Source organism: Penicillium solitum (genome assembly GCF_028829755.1).
Source record: "Penicillium solitum strain IBT 25940 chromosome Unknown utg000005l_segment0_segment0, whole genome shotgun sequence".
Taxonomy (NCBI): domain Eukaryota; kingdom Fungi; phylum Ascomycota; class Eurotiomycetes; order Eurotiales; family Aspergillaceae; genus Penicillium; species Penicillium solitum.
Window position 1 is genome coordinate 3,109,062 of NW_027072125.1, and position 22,750 is coordinate 3,131,811.

The following is a 22,750-nucleotide window of genomic DNA, read 5'->3' on the forward strand; positions in this document are numbered from 1 at the left end:
GTTGAACTTTCATGCATCGATTAACATATATTAAACTCAATAATAGATGGACATGAGTAGATCTGATGGATGTGAAGGATGCAGGTCGATTGGAACTGTACACGGAGTAAGTAGTGCGGGGAGTAGATCCCTCGGCAATGGTCTCCACTATGACATAAACCTTCGAACATCCGACTTCCACCGGATCTGCCTATTCTACTGTTATATTCCGCTAGTATGGCACCCTCCAGAGTCCAATCCGCCTGTGCCAGGTGTCGACGACAGAAACTCAAGGTCTTTCTCTCTTGTCATATATCGCGGATGTTACTCACTCGTTCCAGTGTGATGATACCCGGCCCTGCCAGTTGTGCATTCGCTCTGAGGCGGAATGTACGAATGTTGTAAACAAGCGACGAAAGTGAGTGTGACAGGGCTATGGTATGATACTATATAGCTAATGTGTAGACAAACTATCGGGGCTCGGCAGTCACAAAACAGGAAACGCCCTGAGCATCGTCCACAGTTTACAGAAACAACCCCTTCGCACGATCCGAGACCCAGTCTACAGCCACAGATGCCCAGTGGCAACGATGCTACAGATCTGGTCACCAGCCAGCGAGAACGAGCTCATTCAACCTTTCATCATGTCCAGGAGGTAAGATTCTTTGCTATCAACCCTTTCTTCGATCTAACCTCAAGCAGCTCTTTCGCAATCATATGACCACCCTGCGGGACTCGGACGCCATTCCTGATGGAACCCCAGCAAACAATCAGCCCCAATTCCGAGGATCGAGAATACCAATCGTAGAACTAATTGGGATACACCTCCCCTCGGCACCAATTACTCTGGCCTTATTAGATGCGTATCTCCAAGCGAATCATTGGTACCTTTCCTTGTTCCACGAGCCGAGCTTTCGGGCGCGTCTAGTCACCATTCTTCAGACAGAGGGCATTCTCCCATCTGAAAAGCCATTCTTACTGTTGCTGCTGGCAGTCTTAATTATTGGAGCCCTTTTTTCCAATCACGAAACTCTACATTCTCTGGATCCACAGTTTAATCCTCAGCAGTCCAGGGCAATATGGATCGAGGCTGTGGAGAATCATATATTCTGGATCCTCCGAGAAGCCACCCTAGAATCTGTCGCTTGTGCGGTTCTGATGTCCATTGCATACCTTCTAGAACGCAAGACGCAGCTCTCCTTCACCATGTCCGGACTGGGATCGCGAGCGGCGCAGGCGATGAGCATTCATGACGAGACCACGTGGGGACACCTGGATCCCATTCAGGTACAGGTACGACGTCGAGTTTGGTGGTCCATCTACATGGTCGATGTGTGAGTTTTGCTCTCATCCGTATATACACATGAATCAATTTAACACTCTGTTCCAGGTACATCGCACAAGCGTACGGGAAACCATCAATTCTCCCAACCGTGCAGTTCAACGTCTCCGAGCCGGAAGACCTGGATGACACGCTGGCCACCTGCCCGGAGATCGGATCATACGAGGTACGAGTAGATGGCACGTTCAAACCCGTGACGATCTTCTCGTACAACCGCTACAAAGCACAGCTATACTCGATTGCCGACCCAACAGCACATAGCATACGCCTACCTCATATCAAGCGCACCTATTCCCGTCTGCTAGATTGGGAGAAGACCGTCCCACGAGAACTCAAGCTTGACAGCTTCTCGGAAGATCAGAACATGGTTAACGACGCTGCTCTGCGTGTCTTTTCCCTGCAAGCACTAACGCTGCAGGTGACGTATGACTACAAACACTTGATACTGTTCCGCCCGTTCCTTCTCAGTAAGAGGTACCTCAATGTCCGATTACATGATGGTCCAGTCGAAACGCAAGATAGGTCAGATACCACGATCCGTGACCAATTATTCACTTCTGCGTTACGCATGTCGAGTATATGTCGATGGCAAAATATCTTACTTATCCTTGGGAATACTACCTCTGCCGCTCAACTGTGTTTCCAGTGCTTCACAGCGGGCGTAGTGCTGGCGATGCTGGCCCTGTCTGAACTCTCCTCCCCGCGATTACCTGAATGCAAGCAAGGCTTGGCCCGTCTAATTAAATCTCTGGAAGTGGCAGGCGCGGGTAGTCCGTTATCCCGACAGAGCGTTGGTATTTTGATGGAAGCCATGCATCTCATCTCAGACGAGGAAATCAAGGAGCTAGTCTCTAGGGCGGGGAAACCAGCAGAAGATGTACGCAGTGTTTTACCAACAGCAAAATTAGTCAGACGGTTGGCGGATAGCCGTGGGACTGGCGATATACATCGTGCAATTCACCAGCCAAATGCAGTGCATGGACAAGAGATGTGGGAGGAGCTGGACTTGATGCCAGATGAGAGCGAGCCAGAAATACTCAACTCCATCTCTCTGTATCAATCCCTCGCGTCTTTGTTCTAGTCAATACCTTATCATATGAACTGCTATTGATGATTTTTGATCCAAAGGTTTACAAGATGAGGTGCAAATTAATGAGGGTCTACGGGTGACTGGTGGACCTCGGCCTTGGAAACAGTGGCCCGTGAGTGGTTACGTCAGCAGGTCCAGGCACCCGTGGACTCACGTGGGACATGCTCAGTTTTACCCGGAGGTCAAAAAGCGGCAAGAGGTGAGCCCCAAAGGGGAAGAGGCCAGGTTTCAGGAGGTTCAGCCATTTATATCCGGTGCATGCACAGCCTGCCTTAGTGTATATGCATCTCGACAGGTTGGTGTAGAAATACCAACATCCCGGTCTTATACTTTATATCTCAATCTCGGCCAGGTGCCAATCCGATATGCTTGTGAACTACGTATATTCCATTGGTGTACATAACTAGTCACTTCGATACTAACCCAACACCCCTGGACGCCCTGGGACCTGACACAACCATCACGTAAAGTTGAATTGAAACTCCAATTCAGCAATTCGCAATATTTCAGGCTGCTCCAGAAATATATTAATGACTTTTTATTGAATGCCCCCCGGGGCACCCCGGGCATATCCCTACCTCCACGGACATCCACATAGCGGTCGGGCAAGCCCGTTAAATCCGTTTGAATCCTTGCAGAAAAGTAGCGCCGGAGAACATTGACCTCATATCCGAACAAACCTTGGAAATTGCTATTCCGTGTCTAACCTACTAGCGGGGTTTCTGGGGGATGCCACGTAGCAATCGTAAGGTTAGCTTAAGTTAGCGTTTCTACTCCGGTACTCGGTATCCAATCCCAGCTAGAGCGATTGGTAAACATTCTCAATTTGGATTTATACACGAACACAACCCCTTGCGGTTGGTTAAGTATCTCTCTCAAACTTTGGCTGAATTTTCAGCATCAAACACATCACCATGCTACTACTGTGGCTCGGTTTCCTTTCCTTCGTTTTCGGGGTGGTGATCTACCGGCTACAATTCCATCCCCTGAGCAAATTCCCCGGGCCGAAACTAGCTGCCCTAACAAGTTTGTATGAATTTTATTACAATGTGGTCTTGGGTGGCCGGTATTTGTGGGAGATAGAGAGAATGCATGAGCAATATGGTAAGGAATTATCATTCGAGACATTGGATCATATCTCAATACTAAATGTTTTCAAGGTCCTATTGTGCGCATTACTCCTCATGAGCTTCATGTGGCAGATCCCGACTTTTATACGGAGATCTACGCTGGCCCGACCAGGAGGAGAGACAAAGACCCGAGACTTGTGCGGCTGGCAGGTCAACCAATGTCCATGTTTGCGACTGTGGATCACAGCCTGCACAGTTCGCGTCGATCTATCCTGAGCAACTACTTCTCCAAGAAGTCAATTGCAGGCTTGGAAGACATGATCCAGCGCAAAGTGCAAAAGCTTGTCAAACGTCTCAACCTAGCCTGTGATCAAGGCACAATTGTGCAGCTGGATGCTGCATCTTCGGCTCTGACTGCGGATATTATCTCAGAGTACGCACATGGTGTGAGCCTTGACTACTTGGATGATGTCAATTTCAACAACGAAGTTGCAGACTCTATCTTGAGTCTTGCCTCTGTAGTTCATGTGTTGAAGTTTTTTCCTTTCCTTTTGGATCTTTCAAAGTACATCCCTGATGAGGTGCTTGGAAAGCTTTGGCCCCATGCAGCCAACATCTTGCGACTGCAAAAGCTGGTTCGTGCGCAAGCCGATGTTGCACTTCAAAATGAAGGGAAAGTCGATGGTCAAGTAACAATGTTCGGTGCTCTATGCGACCCTTCCTTGCCTGCGCAAGAAAGAACACTAGATCGCCTGCAGGACGAAGGCTTTTCCTTGATCGGTGGAGGCACAGAGACTACAACAGGAACATTGAAGATCTGCATGTTCCACTTGCTCAATGACAAGTCCCTGCTTCTAAAGCTCCGCGAGGAGCTTGAGCAATCCCCGTCTAGCACATGGGCCGAACTTGAAAAACTTCCCTACATGGTAAGCAATGCAATATGCGGTATTCAAAGACGAGACTAATCAACGAACTTTGTTTCAGAGAGGAGTGATAAATGAGGGACTTCGGCTCTCCGGCGTCATAACTCGTCTACCCCGACGTGCACCCGATGAAGCCCTGAAATACAAGCAGTGGACAATTCCACCAAACGTAAGGTTCTATATTCTCCGAGATCGACAACGCTAACGCATCCATGTACCTCAACAGTCCCTAATGAGTACTTCCACTCATTTTGTTCATACAAATAAGAATTTGTTCCCTGATCCGCATACCTTTGACCCTGAACGCTGGATCCGGGCTGAAGCAGCCGGCGAGCGCCTGGAGCATATGATTGTCACCTTCAGTAAGGGTTCTAGGCAGTGCCTGGGCAACCAGTAAGTTATACCCTACCTCCTCCCTGTATTTCGAAGGCTTACCCGGAATTTAGTCTGGCTTTGGCGGAGTTGTACCTGGTCATTTCCATGATGGTACGGAAATTCGATATGGATCTATATGGGGTGACGGCAGACAACATCGTCACACATAGGGAGTATGGCTTTGGTGTTCCAAAAGCAAGAGGTGATGGATTCAGAGTCCGCATCAAGCGGGTTCCTAACCCATAGTTTGCGTCGTTTGACTTCACATCTATATCGAGGGGTTCACCTTTATGCGATCATGATAACACTGCCCGAGCATCGGCTCAAAAATGACATTGTATATCAAGCTCATGATCAACCCTACCAAAGAGAAGACAAAGCAGCTTCCAAGCTGTAATCTTTGATACGCTGATCACTTTGTTATCATCCTTGTATCTCCGATGCTTACTCGGAGTAACAAAGACAAGTAACAAAACCACAATATCAATGCCAGTGTACTTTTTGTTCGTCTCCGTTTATACATTCTTTGTGTATAAGAATAGTTCCTTGTGTACTCGACCCGGTAAGCCGACCTCGGAAGGCCTATATAAACTTCGAGGTCACCGAACATATACGACTCACCAAACCATATCCTATTCATTCTTCTACGGCTTTGACAACTGACCTTTATCAGACCATTCGTAGCTTGTTTGCCTTTTACATAAAGCAATCATTCACAGCCTCGAACTTACGAGGCTAGCTCCATCGCTATCCACTACCATCCCACTAATCTATTAAACCGCAGCTATGTCAGGACGCAGATCGGCGATCGAAGAGTTCCGCGACGAGCATGCTAATTTCTGGACCCTCATGCAGCAGATCATCCATGGTCTTAGAAACAACTACCCAGCAAACCAAGACGATATCATTGGCCGAATGGGCCAGCTCAATCTCCAGCTCTCAACCCTTCGACGAGCCGGAGAGACGATGGGTTCAAGTTATCCACCCAACTCCATCGTCCGCGATGCTCCCCCACAGTACTTCACTGGCCGCGCTCAACGCCATCAGAATTACTTCGGCACGGAGTTCGGGTATTCCTGCTGGTATACCCAAGCCCAGCTGGGCTACGCCATTGCAGACCTTCTCCACCAACGAGACCATACCCGCGTAGCCGACCAGTTGGAACAGTTACTAGCGAGTTGGCAATTAACCGAGATGAGAGTCTTCCCCCGCGAGCTTCCTGCACACTATCCCGTGCAGCAGCCAGCCAGTATCGTGCATATCGACGGCCCGCCATACTACACACCCGGCGGCGCTGGACCTGTCACCAAGGCACAAAGATTGCTGGGCCAGCCCGCACCCACCCGCATGTCAATATCACTATGCCCGCCCCGACAGATACTATTTACGGCGTGGCACGGCGAACCCGCCATCGCGCTGCCCCATACCCTGAACCGGGTGCTCGTCCGCGACGTCGTGGAAATGCTAGACTAACACCGTCGATGCCTCAGATGGCTGCTCCACTCCGTAATATCGAGCAGAATGGCGTTCTTCCGGATCCAGTTCTTCCGGGTGTTAACTCCCTTTTCACCCCACTCAATCTCCCCGGTGGACGTGCTCTACCTGGTGCACCGAAGACGTCTGCGCAGCCCCCTGCTGGTATGCAGTTCCCGTCTAATGTACCAGCCCCTAGCACTGGTGATGCTGTGTCTGTTTTGAATGCCAATATCGGGGAGACTTTGAATAGCAACCCCCGTCGGGACTCTGACGCTCGTCGTTGAGATCATCAGCATCGACGGGGTAATGGGCTGCAAACCCCGTTTGAGTTTCCCGATTTTGATCCTAGATTATTAATATGTATGATTTGGTATTGAATATCCATAGGTTTAAGAAGATTGGTTGGCTTCGTCGTTATTGCTTACACTGACTTTGGGTTGATAGATTTTATACTCACCTTTGCTCTTATAGACTATGCATTGCTCTCTCTTTCTTGGAAAATCTTTGATATTTGGTTTGTACTATTGAATGAGAATGTTTTGTACACAGGACACTATCACATAGTAGATTTCGTCGCCATGGTCCTTCAGAGACAGTCTCTGGGTAGCTTTAGGGTCATATAGGTACTTCCAACGTTGGGATCCTCCAGCTTAGTAGAATTCATAGTAAGTATTCACTAAATAATCTACCCCTTATTACACGGTTGTATCTCATTTCGGTCAAAAAAACGATTGATAAAATATGTTTGTAGCTTCCCATGCGAGATATATACTCAGCATAAAGTGCAAATGTAAGACAGAGGAGGCGATGAGTCAAGTCCGGGTTAACCGGGCAATTGAGCAAATATGGCTTTGTTGCTGCCTTCAATGTATATCTATTCATATATGTGTCTAGTATTTAACTGCCAATGATAAGTCACGCAATCCTCATGAGCTGATGGCTTTCACGGCACAAAGACAAAGAACCTTTGTACGCTGTTTCAGATATGGTTAGATAGGTGGATTGGACAGGGATTTGAATGACTTGTAAATTCTTATTCAGATACTTTATTCATAACTCAATAACCACCTTGGCAGTCTGGTAGTCTAGTTAGAGGTAAATAGTTGTTTGATATATATTTGCAAGGTGGCATGTTGGGGGAGGGAATGACTGTAGACCGGCTGTACTATATATATGCTGTACTATATTAACCTTCAAATGTAGTATGTATAATAGTAGATGGCACTATCCTGTGGCACCACGTCCATGACCTTCCATCTTGCCACTTTTACAAATTTACAAATTTGGATCAATAAGCCACCTGGCCAATCAGAGGTCATTATCAATCAGGCCATTATCATTTCTTGGCGATCGGCCGATCCTCCGCGCATTTCCAGGCCAGCTTGTCCACTTTGCAGACCCTGACATTCTTGTTTCTGTTATTTTTTTTCCTTTGATCTTCTTGAGATTGTTTTCTTCTTCTTTCTAAACCATCACCCAGCGAATCTCACGGCTTACCACCACTGAACAGATCCTCCCGTTGAATCTTTGGCCTTCGCGCCACCTTGCATATACAACAACCGGACGACTCTACGCGCTCGATCTACATATACTACAAGTCGGAGACCAAGATGCGGTCTGCAGCAAGGCTGCTATATGCCGCAGTGTTCGCACTTGCTGGCTTGAGCCATGCCAACGTTCATAATCTTGCACTGGACCCAACCAAGTGTGCTGTAAGTTTTGTCAAGGAAACTTGGATACTCCATACAGATGACTGACAGTCCATTTGCTTTAGCTCGAACCCTCGGCCATGGTATCGGATGCCTGTGTCACGTATGGCGAGATCAACGGCATGAACGACCTGATTTTCACAACACTCAACTCCCTCACGCAAGAAACGGATTTCTTCTCCTACTATCGCCTCAACCTATTCAATAAAGAGTGTCCATTCTGGAACGATGCTAATAGCATGTGTGGCAACATCGCTTGCGCCGTGAACACCATTGACTCGGAGGAGGATATCCCGCTGACATGGCGCGCGGAAGAACTCAGCAAACTAGAGGGTCCCAAGGCGAACCACCCACCCCCCAATATCCAAGCCGAGCGTCCGAAAGAACGCCCACTCCAGGGAGAGCTGGGTGAAGACGTCGGCGAGAGTTGTGTCGTGGAATACGATGACGAATGTGAAGAGCGAGACTACTGTGTCCCCGAGGACGAGGGCTCCGCTGGGAAGGGAGATTATGTGAGCTTGGTGGACAACCCAGAGCGGTTTACCGGATACAGCGGAGCAGGCGCAAACCAAGTGTGGAATGCTATCTATAGCGAAAACTGCTTCTTGAAGTCCGTGGCTGATGAGCTGGACGAGCAGTCGGCGAACGTCCCGATGGGTGGCCTCCAGGCGGCCTCTGACTTCCGCAACGTGCTTCACAAGGAGTCGCAGCGAGTAGAAGGCCTGCCGCTGGACAACGAGTGCTTGGAGAAGCGGGTATTCCACCGGCTGCTGAGCGGCATGCATGCGTCCATTTCGACACATCTGTGCTGGGACTACCTCAACCAAACCACAGGCCAATGGCACCCCAATGTACAATGCTTCAAGGAACGCCTCCTCGACCACCCAGAGCGCATCTCAAACATGTACTTCAACTACGCGCTAGTATCGCGCGCCGTGGCAAAGCTGCGCAAACACCTGGACGGGTACACCTTCTGCGCCAGTGACCCAGTGCAAGACCGCGAGACCAAAAAGCGCATGAACAAGCTGACAGGCACCCTGTCGGAACTCCCCAAAATCTTTGACGAAAAGATCATGTTCCAAGACCCCAACGGCCTGGGTCTGAAAGAGGATTTCCGCAACCGCTTCCGCAATGTCAGTCGCCTGATGGACTGTGTCGGCTGCGACAAGTGCCGCCTCTGGGGCAAGCTCCAGGTGAACGGATACGGAACCGCGCTCAAAGTGCTGTTCGAATATGACGAGACCAAGAACGGCGAGAACCCGCCCCTGCGCCGCACCGAGCTGGTCGCCCTCATCAATACCCTCGGCCGCATCTCGCACAGTATCGCTGCATCGCGCAGTATGCAGCGAGCTCTGCTGACCGGTACCACTCACATGTTCCCCGTTCACGGTGCTGTACCCTCATCCCACCACGCCAACGCCCTCGGCAACAACAGGCGCGTGTTCAGGGACGGCAATAACAACTTCTACTTCGAAGGCGAAGGACCCGAAGACGGGTATGTCTGGGGCCGAGGCGAGGCACCCGAGCGGTACCCCTGGGAGCGCAAACCGCCCGGCCCAGACGACGGCTTCTGGGAGGATCTCAAGTCCGAGTGGGATATGGTCTGGGGTACGGTTGGGTATATCTGGCAGTCTTGGATGGACATACCACATACAATGTAAGTTTGAGCCTAGGTTTGCTTTATTCGGATTGATACTGACCGACTCTCGCAGTTACCAAATCGGCGGCTCGGAAGTCATCCGATTGTATAATTACTGGCTTGGATTGCCGGTGCCTCCACGCATGTGGAAGCTGAAGACACCCCAGCCGCGTCCGCATACTCAACCTGCTGCCCATGCTAATCATGACGAGTTATGAGTTCCCTGTATTTCATCTTTGCATTGGCATCTGTACATATGGCTCTGTGTTATGGCGTTGATAGACTTTGTCTGGATTGTTTTTTTCGGAGTACTTGTGCGAATCTATAATCCTTTATTCTTCTTCAGGTTTTCTTCAGGTTGGATTACTGCAGGGATGTGTTCACGTGTAGGCCGAATCTTGGCTTGTAGAGGGAGATGCAGCCGAGTTACACGGGCTACATGTAGATATAAATGTGTACATAACAGCCAGTATATATCTAGGCATATGTATAACATATGACTCCACTAATTCGATCGACTTTGTCCTTAATCTCAGATTACCCCAGGTACACGCATTTGCCACCGAAGAAATTTCGCCGAAGTGGAAGAGAGCCAACGGGGTAGGGCGAACAGGAACAGAACAAGATGAATGTGATAATTAGATACTACGTAGACTTATTCGATCTTCATAACCTTCATAAATACAATTCATCTCCAATTAATATAGCCAGGTCTGTGTACTAAGCAGAAGATACCCCGTATTTCTTCGGCAAACCCCGACCTCGGCATCTCCGCTCCCGGCCACATGCGTCCTTTTCTCTTCTCTCTTCTCTCTTCTCACCCTCTCAGTCTCGCGACAAATCTATCTTAATACAATCTATATCGTATCTAGATGCGACTACACTAATATCTAACACCATGGCGACGCCTTCGCCACCGAAACCGTGGGAGAGAGCAGGTGCAGCTGGTAAGTGTCTTTCGATAGCCGATATCCTAGCGCCACAAGAGTCACCGCAACCCACAGTGTCCACCCCCGACTAACATCCCCTCTTCTTCTCTCCAGGAAACGCATTATCAACAGCACCTATCGCTGGTAGTCCTGCTGCCTCGACCGCGATGACTACCACAACCAACCCCGCAGTATCAACCTCCACCGCTCCCGACCTCCCCTCCCGTCCTAGCGCTCTCAACTCCGTAGTCAACAACACCGCCAACAACTACTCGCCATATGGAGCCTCGCGCCTTGGAACAGGCGCGTATGGATCTACCTACGGCGGCATGGGTGGCATGGGTGCGATGGGGTCACCCTACTCCCGCTTCGGCTCCATGGGCGGTATGGGCTCCATGTACGGCGGCGGCGGCTATGGAGGCTACGGAGGTGGCATGTATGGTGGCATGGGCGGTATGGGAGGCATGGGAGGCATGTACGGTGGCATGCCGGGACAAGATCCCAATGATCCGAACAGCCTGACGAACTCCTTCGGGCAGAGCACCCAGGCCACTTTCCACATGATTGAGAGTATCGTCGGTGCGTTTGGTGGCTTTGCTCAGATGCTCGAGAGCACATACATGGCTACGCACAGTTCATTCTTTGGTTTGTCTTCCTCTGGAGAAAAAAAGCTTGTCATGGACACTCGCTGACTCATTTTTATAGCAATGGTCTCGGTCGCAGAACAATTCGGAAACCTGCGAACAACCCTCGGCTCAGCCTTGGGCATTTTCACCCTCATTCGGTGGTTCCGCACATTGATCGCTAAGCTCACAGGGCGTCCTCCTCCAGCTGATGCGACTTCTTTGACCCCCGCTGCCTTTGCGGCTTTCATGGGCGGCCGCGCCGCTGCTACACTCCCCGATGGCTCACCGGCTCCCACCAAGCCATCCAAGAAGCCCTTCTTCATGTTCCTGATTGCCCTATTCGGCCTCCCCTACTTGATGGGCAAGCTCATCAAGACCATGGCCCGCTCCCAGGAGGAAGAGGCGAAGCGCCGCCAACTCGTCGGCCCCAACGGCGAGCCGGGCTCAGCATCGCTCGACCCGGCCAAGCTGGACTTCTGCCGTCTCCTCTACGACTACACCCCTGAGACCCAGGAGAGCAATGGAATCGACCTGGCTGTGAAGAAGGGCGACATTGTCGCCGTCCTCAGCAAGTCTGATCCTATGGGCAATGCCTCCGAGTGGTGGCGCTGCCGTGCCCGCGATGGTCGTGTCGGATATCTCCCCGGTCCGTACCTGGAGACTATCCAGCGCCGGCCCAATCAGCAGGCTATCACAGCGGGCAGCGAGCCTGTCACTCGCACTTCTACAATGAAGGGTGACCCTATGGCTGAAGGTCGCACACAGAGTCTGTCATCTCTGGGGAAACCCGAGATTAACAGCAAGATTGGCGATATCTCACCTGAGAGCTTCCAAAAGAGCACTTTCTACTCATGAGCAATGAGCCATCAGCCGTGTCATAGACTTTCCCCGGTGCTTAATTTGGGCTTCCTTCTTCTACTTGTCTCTGTCTGCCATTGTCTTTGAATTGCTAGACATGTTGGTGCAGGGTATGATTTTCTGATAGTGACGTTAACCGGCCAAAAGCTCCCATCCCTTCGAGCTTTATGCTCATCCTTATATATCCCCCGAGCGTGCCTTTGGATCTCCTCGATCCTCCTTATGAACTGTGATCTACTGTGATACCAGTGGTTATCCTCTCCCTACCCAGGTGATACTGGGTAGTCTCTATTTCCCACTCTTTCTCCTTTTCTTTTCAATTTTGGCGTCTCCTTCCCCTTCTGTCATTCCATCGGATTGGATTCATTTTAGCGACGGTCCCCGATCCCATTTGGCTTATGTATTTAGTACTTAGTGCAATGCACCACATACACACCGCAACCTTGGAAAAAAAAAAACCTCCCACTAGTTCTAGTTCGAAACAAGCCCCCTCCTTCCCCTTTCGTAACCACAAAAGTACCATATACCCCTACCATATACCCTATCCAATCCTCAATCCCCCGTACCTCCTCCCATTCAACACGGAGCACCCCCCCCCCCCCCCCCTGGTGGAATATCCCTCGTGTGGCCCACAGTGGGCCATCATACCCGTCCCGTCCGCTCCCGGCACATATCCGGATCCGTCTCCACCACTTGACTCTGACACTCGATACATCGAATATCAATCTATATTTGCTACAACGTACCTCGGTATATCGTATATTTTATTCCCAAATCTGCACTAATATTACATACCCTAATCAAACCCCCTATACAACATCGTATTCGTATGATATGCAGGAATCTGTACGGAGTACAGAGTACATTAATATCAGTACTGCAGTGTAGATGTAGATGTAGATGTAGTGTAGCCCTAGCATCTGCATCCCCAAATTCCCATCCAAACCCAAACCCAAACCCAAACCCAAATCCAAATCCAAATCCCTAAATCTAAACCCAAACCCAAAATCAATCCAAATCCAAATCCCTGCCCCCTTCCATGCAGGTGCACATACCCGCCCACGTCATCTCGCTTCCCAAAACCCCTGCTCCCTGCCTCAATCCCCATTCGAGTATAGTGTAGCCCGAGTCAAGTTCAAACTACTCCGTATTCCACGTCTACATCCGGCTTCCTGCAGCTGGTCTTTTTTTTTTCGCCTCCCGACTAAGCACTCCCGGTCGGATTTACATTTCGAGGTGGTTCTATTTGGGTTCGGGCTGGTGAGGCGAATTCGGGGGGTGGCTTGGCTTTTTGTTTTTGGGGATTCTGTATTCCGTCTTCCGTATGTCCGGTTTGAGATCCGGTTGGATTGTTGGTTGTTTTCTGTATTTTGGGACTTGGGGTTAGTTGGAAAAGGCCGTTTTGGCTTTTTGGAGGCTTATATGGTTATTTGTCATATACAATTTACGTGTACTTATTTACGCTTGCTGATCTATGTACTCCGTATATTGTTTGCGACATATGTATGACGCCCATGTTCATGTACATGTACTGGGGTAATGGAGATCGGAGTAAGGGGGTCGATGTCGTTGCCTTTTCTTTGCTGTGTCTTTGATTTGGAATTTGGAATTATATTGATCTTATGTTTGTATTGTTATCATGGTACTTTCGGTATAGTTACTGTGTATGGAGTATAATCTGCTTAAACGCTTAGATGGATCTGGCCTTGCCTTTTGGAATACGTTGTGTAGATAACGGTTGTTCATCGATTCGTTTCAATGCTTTTACACTACGTTTTCCATGCTTCCTTCTGTCCGACTTGTGTCACGTATCGCTACCTGTATATATACGTTATCCCGTGGGGTGATTTGGATGTGCTGGTAGAGACTATATATGTAACGACTATGGATGGAGTAGAGTGTGTTACAATAAGTCCCACGAGGAACTGGCCGTTTGAGATACCTCGTTTCAACGTGGCGGGCTTTCAGTCGTATCCATCTGGAATATGTTGTGCATGGGGAATCCTGGAGGGGTCGTAGGGTAGGTACACAGTTGAGTTTGTCTAGGATGAAGTGAAGCATAATCGTAGGGACGAACGGTGACCTGGCCGGGGTTGTGTGGTAGAAGTGTTGGGCAGAGATTCGAGACGGGGGTTGCAACACAGTAGTTTCCAGGGTTGTTTCTTGTGTCTTCGAGGAAATGTCGTGTCGGGTGAGACATAGCTGAGACTGGGACTGGAGCCGGGGTTGGGCGAGTTGAGTCGAGAGGGGAGGATAATGTCGGTCGAGCGGATGGATAGGTATTGTTGAGCCGAGACGTGTCCGTGTCCCCCCTTCTCGTGCTACCCATACTTGATAGCCAGCACAAAGGATATACAGAAACTCAGATGCCATAATGCATAGATCACCAATCTAAAACGCGGAGAAGCCATAATAAGAACGCCCTTGCTATGAGTCTTCCTCCCCTGGGCTATGTTTGGAAGGGAGATGATGGGAACAGAGCATAGGAACCATATACATAGAGAAAAGACAAGAAGAGAGAAAGAAAGAAAGAAAACGGGCTCACACGCTGATGGGGAAAGGCGGGGGGGAAATCAAGACATGGATAGAAAGCAAATGGCGAATGAAGCAGTCAAAAGAAATGAAACATAATGAAGAAAAGAATCTCAAATCAAAAACCAAAACCATCAAAAATCAAAAATCAAAATCACATCCCCAATCCCTCATGGTGAGGAGGCTCATGGTTAGGATCCTGATCCCTAGCCCACTTTGACATCGACTGCGTAAGCGTGAAATCCAAATCCTGCAACCTCGTCTGGAACGACTCAACCGTATTCCAATCCGGCGGATGAGTATCGACTTCACTCGGTGCATCCTCTAGATCCCTCGGTGCCGGTCCAGGATGAACATGCGCGTGAGAACCGTGAGAACCGTGCGAAGAATGAGCATTGTGAGCGTTGTGCACACCATGCGATCCATGCGATCCATGGGAACCGTGCACAGGGTGCGATGGGTGAGAGTTGTGAGACCCATGTGCACCGTGGGAGAGATGGTTGCCTATTGAATGATGGTAGGACTGGATATGGCGTGGCTGAGGCTGGGATGGGTGCATAGACATCGGCATGGGTGTTGTTTCTTCCAGTTCCAGATCGGGTAGACTTTCGAGGTGGTTTGGGTCTAGAGCGAGATATCTTCCATCAATATCATTCGGTACACTCACACTCACCGGAACGGCCGTGGATTTACCGTATGAGCCGAGTGGGTAAGGGGGCATCTCTCGGGTTGGCGATTGCATGTCGGTGAGTGGTGAGATGGGCGTTGTGACGCTGTGTTCGTCTGTTGGTTCTGGTGTGTAGCAGGTCATGTCGGATGGAGTTTCTATGGGATTGTTAGTATGTGTATATTGGGAGTTTGGAGTTTGATATAGCCAAGACATATCCATGATATCCATGGTATGGTCTATATCAACTCGGGATTTCGATGTCCACTCACGAGGTTCTGGGCTTTGAGTCTCAGTCTCTGGTTCTTTGCCTCGGTTGGTATCCCATGATGTTCCATAGCGACGCACGAAACGGGCGATACGTTTTGGATCGACGTTCTGTCCGTTTACCCGGAATGCGGTCTGTTTGCCTTGGGCGGCGCGCTTCTGTTGCTTGCGAAGCATGAGATGGACTTCTTTGGCTTTGATGTTCTTTCGCACATGCCATGCTGCCAGACGATCTTTGTATTGTTTTTCTCTAATGGACTGGAGTTAGGTGATACTGCGATCATGGAGGGGGGAAATCTATATGAGATGAAGATGCAAGCAGCATATTCAAATAGGAAGATGACGACCAAGAAGAAAAAGAAAAGGATAGTAATACGATGCAAAGAACTTATAATCTCTTTCCATGATGCGTTTGACATCGCGTAGCTTCAACTGATCATTGCGGTAGAGTTGCTCGATGATTTCACGGTATTCGTGCCAGTCATCGGATCGGCGGGGTCGAAAGACATTTGGCGATTGAGGGGAGATGGGAGTTGAGTAATTATCCATGATTATAGCCAGAGGTTATAGAATGTATAAGAGAGAGATAGAGTTGGAGGGGTCTATATCATACTGGTCTCATGGGATTATTATGCAAAACAGAGTCCATAATAAATTCGGTAAAGGAATGCAAATCATAATATGTTCTAGAAAATAAAATCCAAATCAAATTAAATATCTAAAAAGGAATTTAAACGGAAAAAAAAAGAAAAAATAACAAAAAATAGCAAAGAGGCAAGAGATGAGGGGGGCCAAGGGAATTCCCTCCTCTTTGCGGCGACGTGCACGCGGACGCACGACCCCCTGCTTCCCCGGACAAATCAGAGTGGACGGGGGAGATCCAGTGGCTCAGCCTTGACCATCAAGGACTAGGACTAGCTATACATAGGCATCTAGGGTATTTAGGTATATGTTGGAGAATATCTCCGAGTTTGGGTCTTATTGTGGTAGGAGTCTGAATATAGGATTCTTTGTTTTTTTGGATTTTAGTATTATATATTTGCTTTTTTTAATATTTATATATTTATATATATATATTTTATATTCTAAATTAAATCATGATGGCTACAAAGGAGTGGAGAAGGTACTTTTGACCTTTACAGCCTAAGCGAACTATTACATGCAGTGCACTGGCCGCAAATTGGATGCATTTTCCGTTGCCTTTCTTTTTTTTTTTTTGGTATAGAGATAGTAGATAGTAGATAGTATCCATACATTAGAATATAGTACTCCGTATGGAGTACTCCGTACACTATACTCTTATACAAAGTACTTTATAATAATATTATAATCCAATCCTCAATCCTCAAAGACAAAACAATCTGCAGATCAGAACAAAAAAGACCGGGAGCGGGCCGAATCCTCCCTGACAGGTCTTTGTCCGAGTCTAAAAATGCCCTCTAAAAATCCCAGTTCCGTGGATCAATCAGCCACGTCATATTAGGATCCTTGTCTTGGTATATAATATATTATATACGGAGTATAAATATACATATATACATATATCGTGACTCGTGGGATGGAGATATGTACTATCGATATGACACCTGCCATAACGTGCCAGATCTCAACTGTCACTCCAAGGAGTAAAGCCGTTAAACCCGTTATCCCATCGAAGTAATCCACTCATCAAGGGGAGGCAAAATACCATGCGCTTTGGTCTCGAGACAAGGTTACCCTGTCAGACCAATTTCCCTTTAGTGCCTTTGTATTTATAGTTAATATCCATCTCCGGCCGAGACTTATTAAAAACGTACGATGCAAGGTCCGTGCTAATTTTACCCTTTTTTTTTTTCTGTCTTTTTTCTTCTCTGGATGACTCTCTACCCAAAAGTACAATATCTCCATTCCTACAAAATATACGGAGTACTCTCCGGGGATAGTATGTAGTACAATGGAGTTCATGTACAGAGTCTACTTCTACCGGTGGATTTATCTTCATGTTTTACCAAGGTTTAGTTGAACTCCACTCAATCCTACGCTCATCTACAACGGTGCACATGCCCCCCCGTTATCACCTGCACGCGTGGCCCATATCTCAAGGGCTAGAACTCCCAGCGCAAAACTCAGGAACTAGTGTGTGTTGGTCAGCTCGGAATCATAGGTTGAAGATGATGCACTGATCTACAGGGTTTTTTTTTTGGTTTTGTCTTTCGGGGAGCGAAAATCCTGGTCCCCGAGAGGGATAGGTGGTATCTTTGCTGAGAGCTTTGATGATATCCGAATGGATGAGGTGAAAGTACTATAGTACAATCAATATTGAATAGGTACATGTAGAAAAGGGGGAATAATCAGAGACAGATGAAAAAAAAAGCAAAACATAAAATAATAATAATAATAATAACAAGGCGTAAATACCACTCCCATCTCAGGTATCCCAAGACTATACATATGCAAATAACCAAATCCTTGGACATGGATGATCGTTGTAAAAAGTGCGGGGTGTACTTTGTTATCTTCTCTTCTAATATAAATACATATATCAAACAAAACATAACATTATAAAACAAAAACCCCCATTAACCGCGCTTTCCTGGGAGGGAACACAACGGTCATCCCGCGTGGAGCCCACTCCACTCGAGCCGCCTGTATCCGGAGATATCTGCCGTCGACACGCTCATAGGTCCACAGACCATCGTTCACCGGCTCGGATCGCATGCAGGTACTAGGATGTAGCGCGCAGACTGGAAATGGGTGTACGAATGCACATCGGACGCAGTTTCCCTCTCCCGCGCTCATAGATAATGAGTTATTGAGAGAGAGAGAGAGTGGGGGAGGTCTGTTCCCGGCCCACGCGCCAGTCCTGCACTCAGCCGACATATGTCAGGGGATTGGGCCGCCTCGTCATTCCAGTTCTGTTGTGACAGGCCAATCAGACGAGGGGGGATTCAGCCTTGGTTGAAACATCCCAGTGGCACGTCATTGCCATCCCCCCTATAATGTACATCACTGTACATCGTGTGCTTGGAGCTTATCGACAAAGTACGAAAAGTGATGCGCTGTGCAGGTCTTTAATTTCATCCATCTGCGCGATTTTGCGCCCACATGACTGGGATTAAAATCCTGTGCAGCCTCACCTTTTGCTGTTTTAGAATTAAAAAATATAAAAAAATATCCCGGGGTGTGTTTCAGGGTTTATTCCTCGGGGCCGTTGCTTGTCGGGCTTGGTCGGCGGCTGCTACGGCTGCAGCCGCGACAGCAGCTGAGTTGTTAGACCCCGTGCTAGCGAGATTGCTGGCATGCGCAAGGAGAAACTTGCAGCAAGTGAGCGTGTACTTGCAGGCTCGAGTCCATGTCTCATCATTCTGGTTGAAGCCCAACTTGATGCTGGCATCGCCAATACGGTCCCGCTTAATCTCATAGGGCAGCTTTAGCCCCGGTGCGGTGGCGACGGTCTGGCCACGACGGGGAGATATAACTGGTGCTGGCGTCTTTTCAACAAACTTCCCCAGCTGGCGGAGACATTCAAGGAACCCCACCATGCCCGAATCAAAACGACGGTGGAGCCAAGGAAGGTTGAGCGGGAGATCCCCGGACGAAAACAAGTCTAGTTGGGTCACTTTAGGTGCAGCTCCCTCGACCGGCTGACCGGATGGCTGCATGGGATATTCAATCTTGTCAATCCGCGAGTTAGACCCTAGTGGTTTGAGACGATACCCCTGGAATTGGAATCCGAGTTTCTCGGCCATCGTGGCCAGAAGTAGAGCGGTTTGTCCCCACGCAGCATTAATTTCAGGCCAGTCAACAGAAGGGTTGGCCAGCCGGCCCAGCCGTAGTCCATTGATAGTACCGAAATATCCATCATGACCAATGCAAAACGCGTCATTGTAGACATTCGTCCGTTGCAGTCTCTCAAGCTGCTGGGAGTCATGATCATACCGCATATTGAGCGCATCCCGTTCGCTTTGAAACTCAGTGAGCGTCAAGGCAAACGCATTGCGCGACCGCCAAAAGCTCTCCTCGTCTGCATCCAGGTGTCGCGATTCGATTTCCAAACTGGCAATCTCTGCATCTAGAGCAGCCTTTTCTTTCTCAAAGGCCTGAAGCTCTGCAAATGCGGCCCGTTCCGCTTCCAGGCTCTCATCTAACGATTTTTGTGCTGCCTGCAGCTCCTCCTCGGTCGGGATGGACCCATTCAGGTTTCGAAGAAATGAGATGTATGCATCTCGCTCCTTCGTAGACCCAGCCAAGCGTTTTTGTAATCCTTCCACAAGTAGCTCGGTGCATTCCACGCAAATAGGATGGTCGATATCGGACCGCGCCGAGACTATCTCAAACAGCCGTGTCGTCTTCTCCACTTGATCAACGAATGATCCATCCTCCTGGCCCCGGAGTTGGGCTTGTGTAGGACTTCGCTTGCTTCGGGCAGCAGAGTTACTCTCACCGACTGGTGGCGGTGGCGCAACTTGAGACTCAGTGAGCATCACAAATGACATATTGCCGCTATCGCCACGGGGTATTGCGGGCGGGTGGTGCTGGCCTCCTGCACGCGGGGCGGGGATAGACCGTCTGTAAACTGGCGATGTAGCATTTTTAGAGGACTGGTCATACTTGTCGCGGTGTTCGGGTGGATAGGACGATCGTGCTGACGAGGAGACAGCTCCGGTATCTGACAGCGTCTTTCCTGTAGAGTCTAGACCGCAGTTTGATTAGCGGGATCGGAACGATCGCTTTGTGTAAACTTACTCGATAATAAGTCAAAGGCAGCTGGGTTGAGTGACTCTACTGAGCCATCCAGCTTCAGCGGCGTGCGACATTTCTGGCAATACATGGTTGTTAATTCATCCCGGGGGGACGTGGGGAGTGGAAGTCGGGGAGCTCCCAGGGAGCTTCGGGGGAGGAACGTCATTTCAGATTGTTTTTGCTTTGCCGCATATTTGGCTCGCGCTTGCGCCTACACACCACACTTTTGATACTTTACTTTGACAATCAATAGATTGTTGCTAAATCTAATTATGCTTTATTTTACTACGCGCTCAACGTTCGATCACTTCTAAGGCACGCGCCGATCGATTCTTATCCGGAACCATGAACGACCCGGATGATAGCATGGACCACTCCATGCAGGACAATATGGAACGACCGGCGAAGAGACCATGTCTATCATATACCCCCGATGCCGACGAAGAGGTTCCCGCAGAGTTTGATCTCCCGGCCGCGCGCGCACAGAATGACTCGCGATTGAAGTCTCTCTTCGAAGGCATTTTCGCGAAATATAGCCAGGACTTCTCCGACGTTGGCGATGAGATCGATCTGCAGACTGGGGATATAGTGGTAGACAATGGACATCTCCTAGGCATGCGGGGCGAGCACGATGCTGGTGGCCAGCCACGATCATGGCTCCCACAGGCTGACCTGGATGAGCCGGAAGATCCTGATGCAGACGATGACAACAACACGAGGGGAGAAGAGGATGAATTCTTTTCTATGACCTCCTCTCCCGGTGCTCGTTCTTCGGATGCCCCACGCGAAGAATCGCCATCGAAACAGCTACAGACAGACATGGATACCTCTTTGGATTTCGTGTTTACTTTTAAAGCATCGGGGACTGCAGGCCTCAGTCCTACGACCAAGGAAGAACGTGTCTCCCATCCCACCAACCCAATCCTCACTTCCAAACCGCAAGATCCAATCTGGGCAGTCCCAGACCTACCCCCAACCTTTTCAACACCTACCACTGAAACCCGCAAATCAAACGTGGGCTTCTCTCCACCTGCCAGGTCTACGTCCCCGCCAGGGAGTGGCTCTGTCTGGGCTGTGCGCAAACCCCGCAGACCACGTACAGAAACGAAACCGAAGGCTACGCCGAGTAAGCGTCGACCAGCCGCAAAGCGAAAGTACCATTCTAGCCCTGTTACGCACGACTGGTCTTTTGCGGCAGTACCAGATGGAAATGAGTCGGATGACCCTTTGCAGGATTATGAGCCATCGCCGACACCGTCGAAAATGAAAATTATTCGTGGGAAGCGTCACATTCCAACCAAAGAGAACGATGGGCCATCTACGCCTTCGAAACAGCCAGCTGTTGTCATCGAAGTTAATGATCGAGTTGACGATCAAGCGGATGACCAAGTGGATGACCAGGTGGATGACCAGGTGGATGACCAGGTGGATGACCAAGTGGATGACCAAGGCGATGACCAAGGCGATGACCAAGGCGATGACCAAGGCGATGACCAAGGCGATGACCAAGGCGATGATCAAGGCGATGATCAAGAAGGGGGCTATGAGCCAAGTCACCATGACGATCAAGTTCCACACGCATACCTCGAAGAAGGGGATTATGAATCCAGCAACCAGATAGATGGAATGCCTGAAGCACGCCTTGGAGATGGGGGCTCCGAATCAAGCCACCAAGAAAACGGGGTGCTCGAAGAACAAGCCCAAGGGGCCTACAGACCAAGTGATCGAGAAAACAAAGCCTTTAGCGCAGAATACAAAAACGATGTGCCATTCCATTCTATGGCGGAAGGCGATTTGACCCCCAAGGCCACGGCCACGGCCAGCACCCAAGCCTCATCCCCGCAGCCCATGGAATGCACCCCAAGCAAAAGGCGACCCATAACACCCGATGAAGCAAAGCTGATCGTGTGCATGATGTACAAACAAGAAAAGATGGCCAGTGATGTGATGTACATGTTACCAGGTCGCGAATACCAGACAGTCTGGCACTGGTTCTACAATCACTGGACGCGCCGCCTCACCAATCCACCTCCACTTTCCGCCGCCTGGTCGCAGCCTGAACTAGAAGCTCTGGCCCGACTCAGCACCCAATCGGATCTTACCTGGGGTCAGATACAAAGTTGGTTCAAGGGCCGATCACGACACGAGGTTGAGTTTGAGCTGTTACGTGCTTTTGTTGGCGAGGGATTTACCTCTTCAATTATCGAGACCGTGGAACACGCGGAGCCGGAAGAGAAGCACCCGGAAGAAGATCCGCAGGACGACGAGATAAAGGACGAGCCGGAATCTGATGCAGTCGTGGAGGAAGTCAAAGATGACGCGGGAGATAGCGATGCTGCGTCCGAAGGCACTGCCCAGGAAGAACTGGAGCAGCTCGAAATCCAAGAGGTGACCGGGACAACCGACAGTAAGGCGTCTGCTCCCAATGGCTTCTTGGGGATTTTTATAAACTCCTGAACATGTTGATTGGGTGCAATCAAATATACTAATAGGGGGCTAGTGATCGATGATCGATAAATCTATCCACATCCATATCCATACCCAAT

The 22,750-nt window shown here is 49.3% G+C and overlaps 9 protein-coding genes across 9 annotated transcripts; 6 read left to right on the forward strand and 3 right to left on the reverse strand.

The window, feature by feature from the left end:
* Positions 1-553: 553 nt before the first annotated feature.
* Positions 554-2,402, forward strand: N7455_008770 (fungal specific transcription factor domain-containing protein; the record flags this gene model as incomplete). The annotated part of the gene is made up of 3 exons (XM_065605970.1): positions 554-634; positions 1,033-1,313; positions 1,370-2,402. 3 exons carry the CDS (start codon positions 554-556, stop codon positions 2,400-2,402), a joined length of 1,395 nt encoding a protein of 464 aa, XP_065460919.1.
* An 865-nt stretch (positions 2,403-3,267) lies between these two features.
* N7455_008771 (cytochrome P450) lies at positions 3,268-5,025 on the forward strand (the record flags this gene model as incomplete). The annotated part of the gene is made up of 5 exons (XM_040957950.2): positions 3,268-3,515; positions 3,572-4,407; positions 4,466-4,573; positions 4,631-4,797; positions 4,851-5,025. Exons 1-5 carry the CDS (start codon positions 3,326-3,328, stop codon positions 5,023-5,025), a joined length of 1,476 nt encoding a protein of 491 aa, XP_040811711.2. The 5' UTR covers positions 3,268-3,325.
* A 540-nt stretch (positions 5,026-5,565) lies between these two features.
* Positions 5,566-6,539, forward strand: N7455_008772 (uncharacterized protein; the record flags this gene model as incomplete). Its single annotated transcript, XM_065605971.1, has 2 exons — positions 5,566-6,216; positions 6,270-6,539. The coding sequence occupies 2 exons, from the start codon at positions 5,566-5,568 to the stop codon at positions 6,537-6,539; spliced, it is 921 nt and encodes a 306-aa protein (XP_065460920.1).
* A 1,326-nt stretch (positions 6,540-7,865) lies between these two features.
* On the forward strand, positions 7,866-9,821 carry N7455_008773 (ER oxidoreductin; the record flags this gene model as incomplete). The annotated part of the gene is made up of 3 exons (XM_040957843.2): positions 7,866-7,967; positions 8,030-9,621; positions 9,677-9,821. The coding sequence occupies 3 exons, from the start codon at positions 7,866-7,868 to the stop codon at positions 9,819-9,821; spliced, it is 1,839 nt and encodes a 612-aa protein (XP_040811620.2).
* Positions 9,822-10,501: 680 nt separating this feature from the next.
* On the forward strand, positions 10,502-12,013 carry pex13 (peroxin PEX13; the record flags this gene model as incomplete). The annotated part of the gene is made up of 3 exons (XM_040957915.2): positions 10,502-10,550; positions 10,647-11,177; positions 11,238-12,013. The coding sequence occupies 3 exons, from the start codon at positions 10,502-10,504 to the stop codon at positions 12,011-12,013; spliced, it is 1,356 nt and encodes a 451-aa protein (XP_040811609.1).
* Positions 12,014-13,964: 1,951 nt separating this feature from the next.
* Positions 13,965-14,345, reverse strand: N7455_008775 (uncharacterized protein; the record flags this gene model as incomplete). Its single annotated transcript, XM_065605972.1, has 1 exon — positions 13,965-14,345. One exon carries the CDS (start codon positions 14,343-14,345, stop codon positions 13,965-13,967), a length of 381 nt encoding a protein of 126 aa, XP_065460921.1.
* A 319-nt stretch (positions 14,346-14,664) lies between these two features.
* On the reverse strand, positions 14,665-16,140 carry N7455_008776 (uncharacterized protein). The gene is made up of 3 exons (XM_040957919.2): positions 15,859-16,140; positions 15,488-15,732; positions 14,665-15,373 (listed from the first exon to the last, which is right to left on the reverse strand). The coding sequence occupies exons 1-3, from the start codon at positions 16,029-16,031 to the stop codon at positions 14,703-14,705; spliced, it is 1,089 nt and encodes a 362-aa protein (XP_040811602.1). The 5' UTR covers positions 16,032-16,140; the 3' UTR covers positions 14,665-14,702.
* Positions 16,141-18,649: 2,509 nt separating this feature from the next.
* N7455_008777 (beclin 1) lies at positions 18,650-20,292 on the reverse strand (the record flags this gene model as incomplete). Its single annotated transcript, XM_040957853.2, has 2 exons — positions 18,650-20,154; positions 20,208-20,292. The coding sequence occupies 2 exons, from the start codon at positions 20,290-20,292 to the stop codon at positions 18,650-18,652; spliced, it is 1,590 nt and encodes a 529-aa protein (XP_040811659.1).
* Positions 20,293-20,549: 257 nt separating this feature from the next.
* On the forward strand, positions 20,550-22,661 carry N7455_008778 (Myb-like DNA-binding domain protein; the record flags this gene model as incomplete). Its single annotated transcript, XM_040957854.2, has 1 exon — positions 20,550-22,661. The coding sequence occupies one exon, from the start codon at positions 20,550-20,552 to the stop codon at positions 22,659-22,661; it is 2,112 nt and encodes a 703-aa protein (XP_040811598.2).
* Positions 22,662-22,750: the final 89 nt, after the last annotated feature.

Excerpts from the sequence above, each read along its gene's own strand:
- N7455_008776 (XM_040957919.2), bottom strand. The coding sequence starts at position 16,031 with ATGGATAATTACTCAACTCCCATCTCCCCTCAATCGCCAAATGTCTTT. Across the intron at positions 15,733-15,858 it reads GATTATAAGTTCTTTGCATC|AGAAAAACAATACAAAGATC; the intron begins GTATTACTATCC and ends CCAGTCCATTAG. Across the intron at positions 15,374-15,487 it reads GACTCAAAGCCCAGAACCTC|AAACTCCATCCGACATGACC; the intron begins GTGAGTGGACAT and ends ACAATCCCATAG.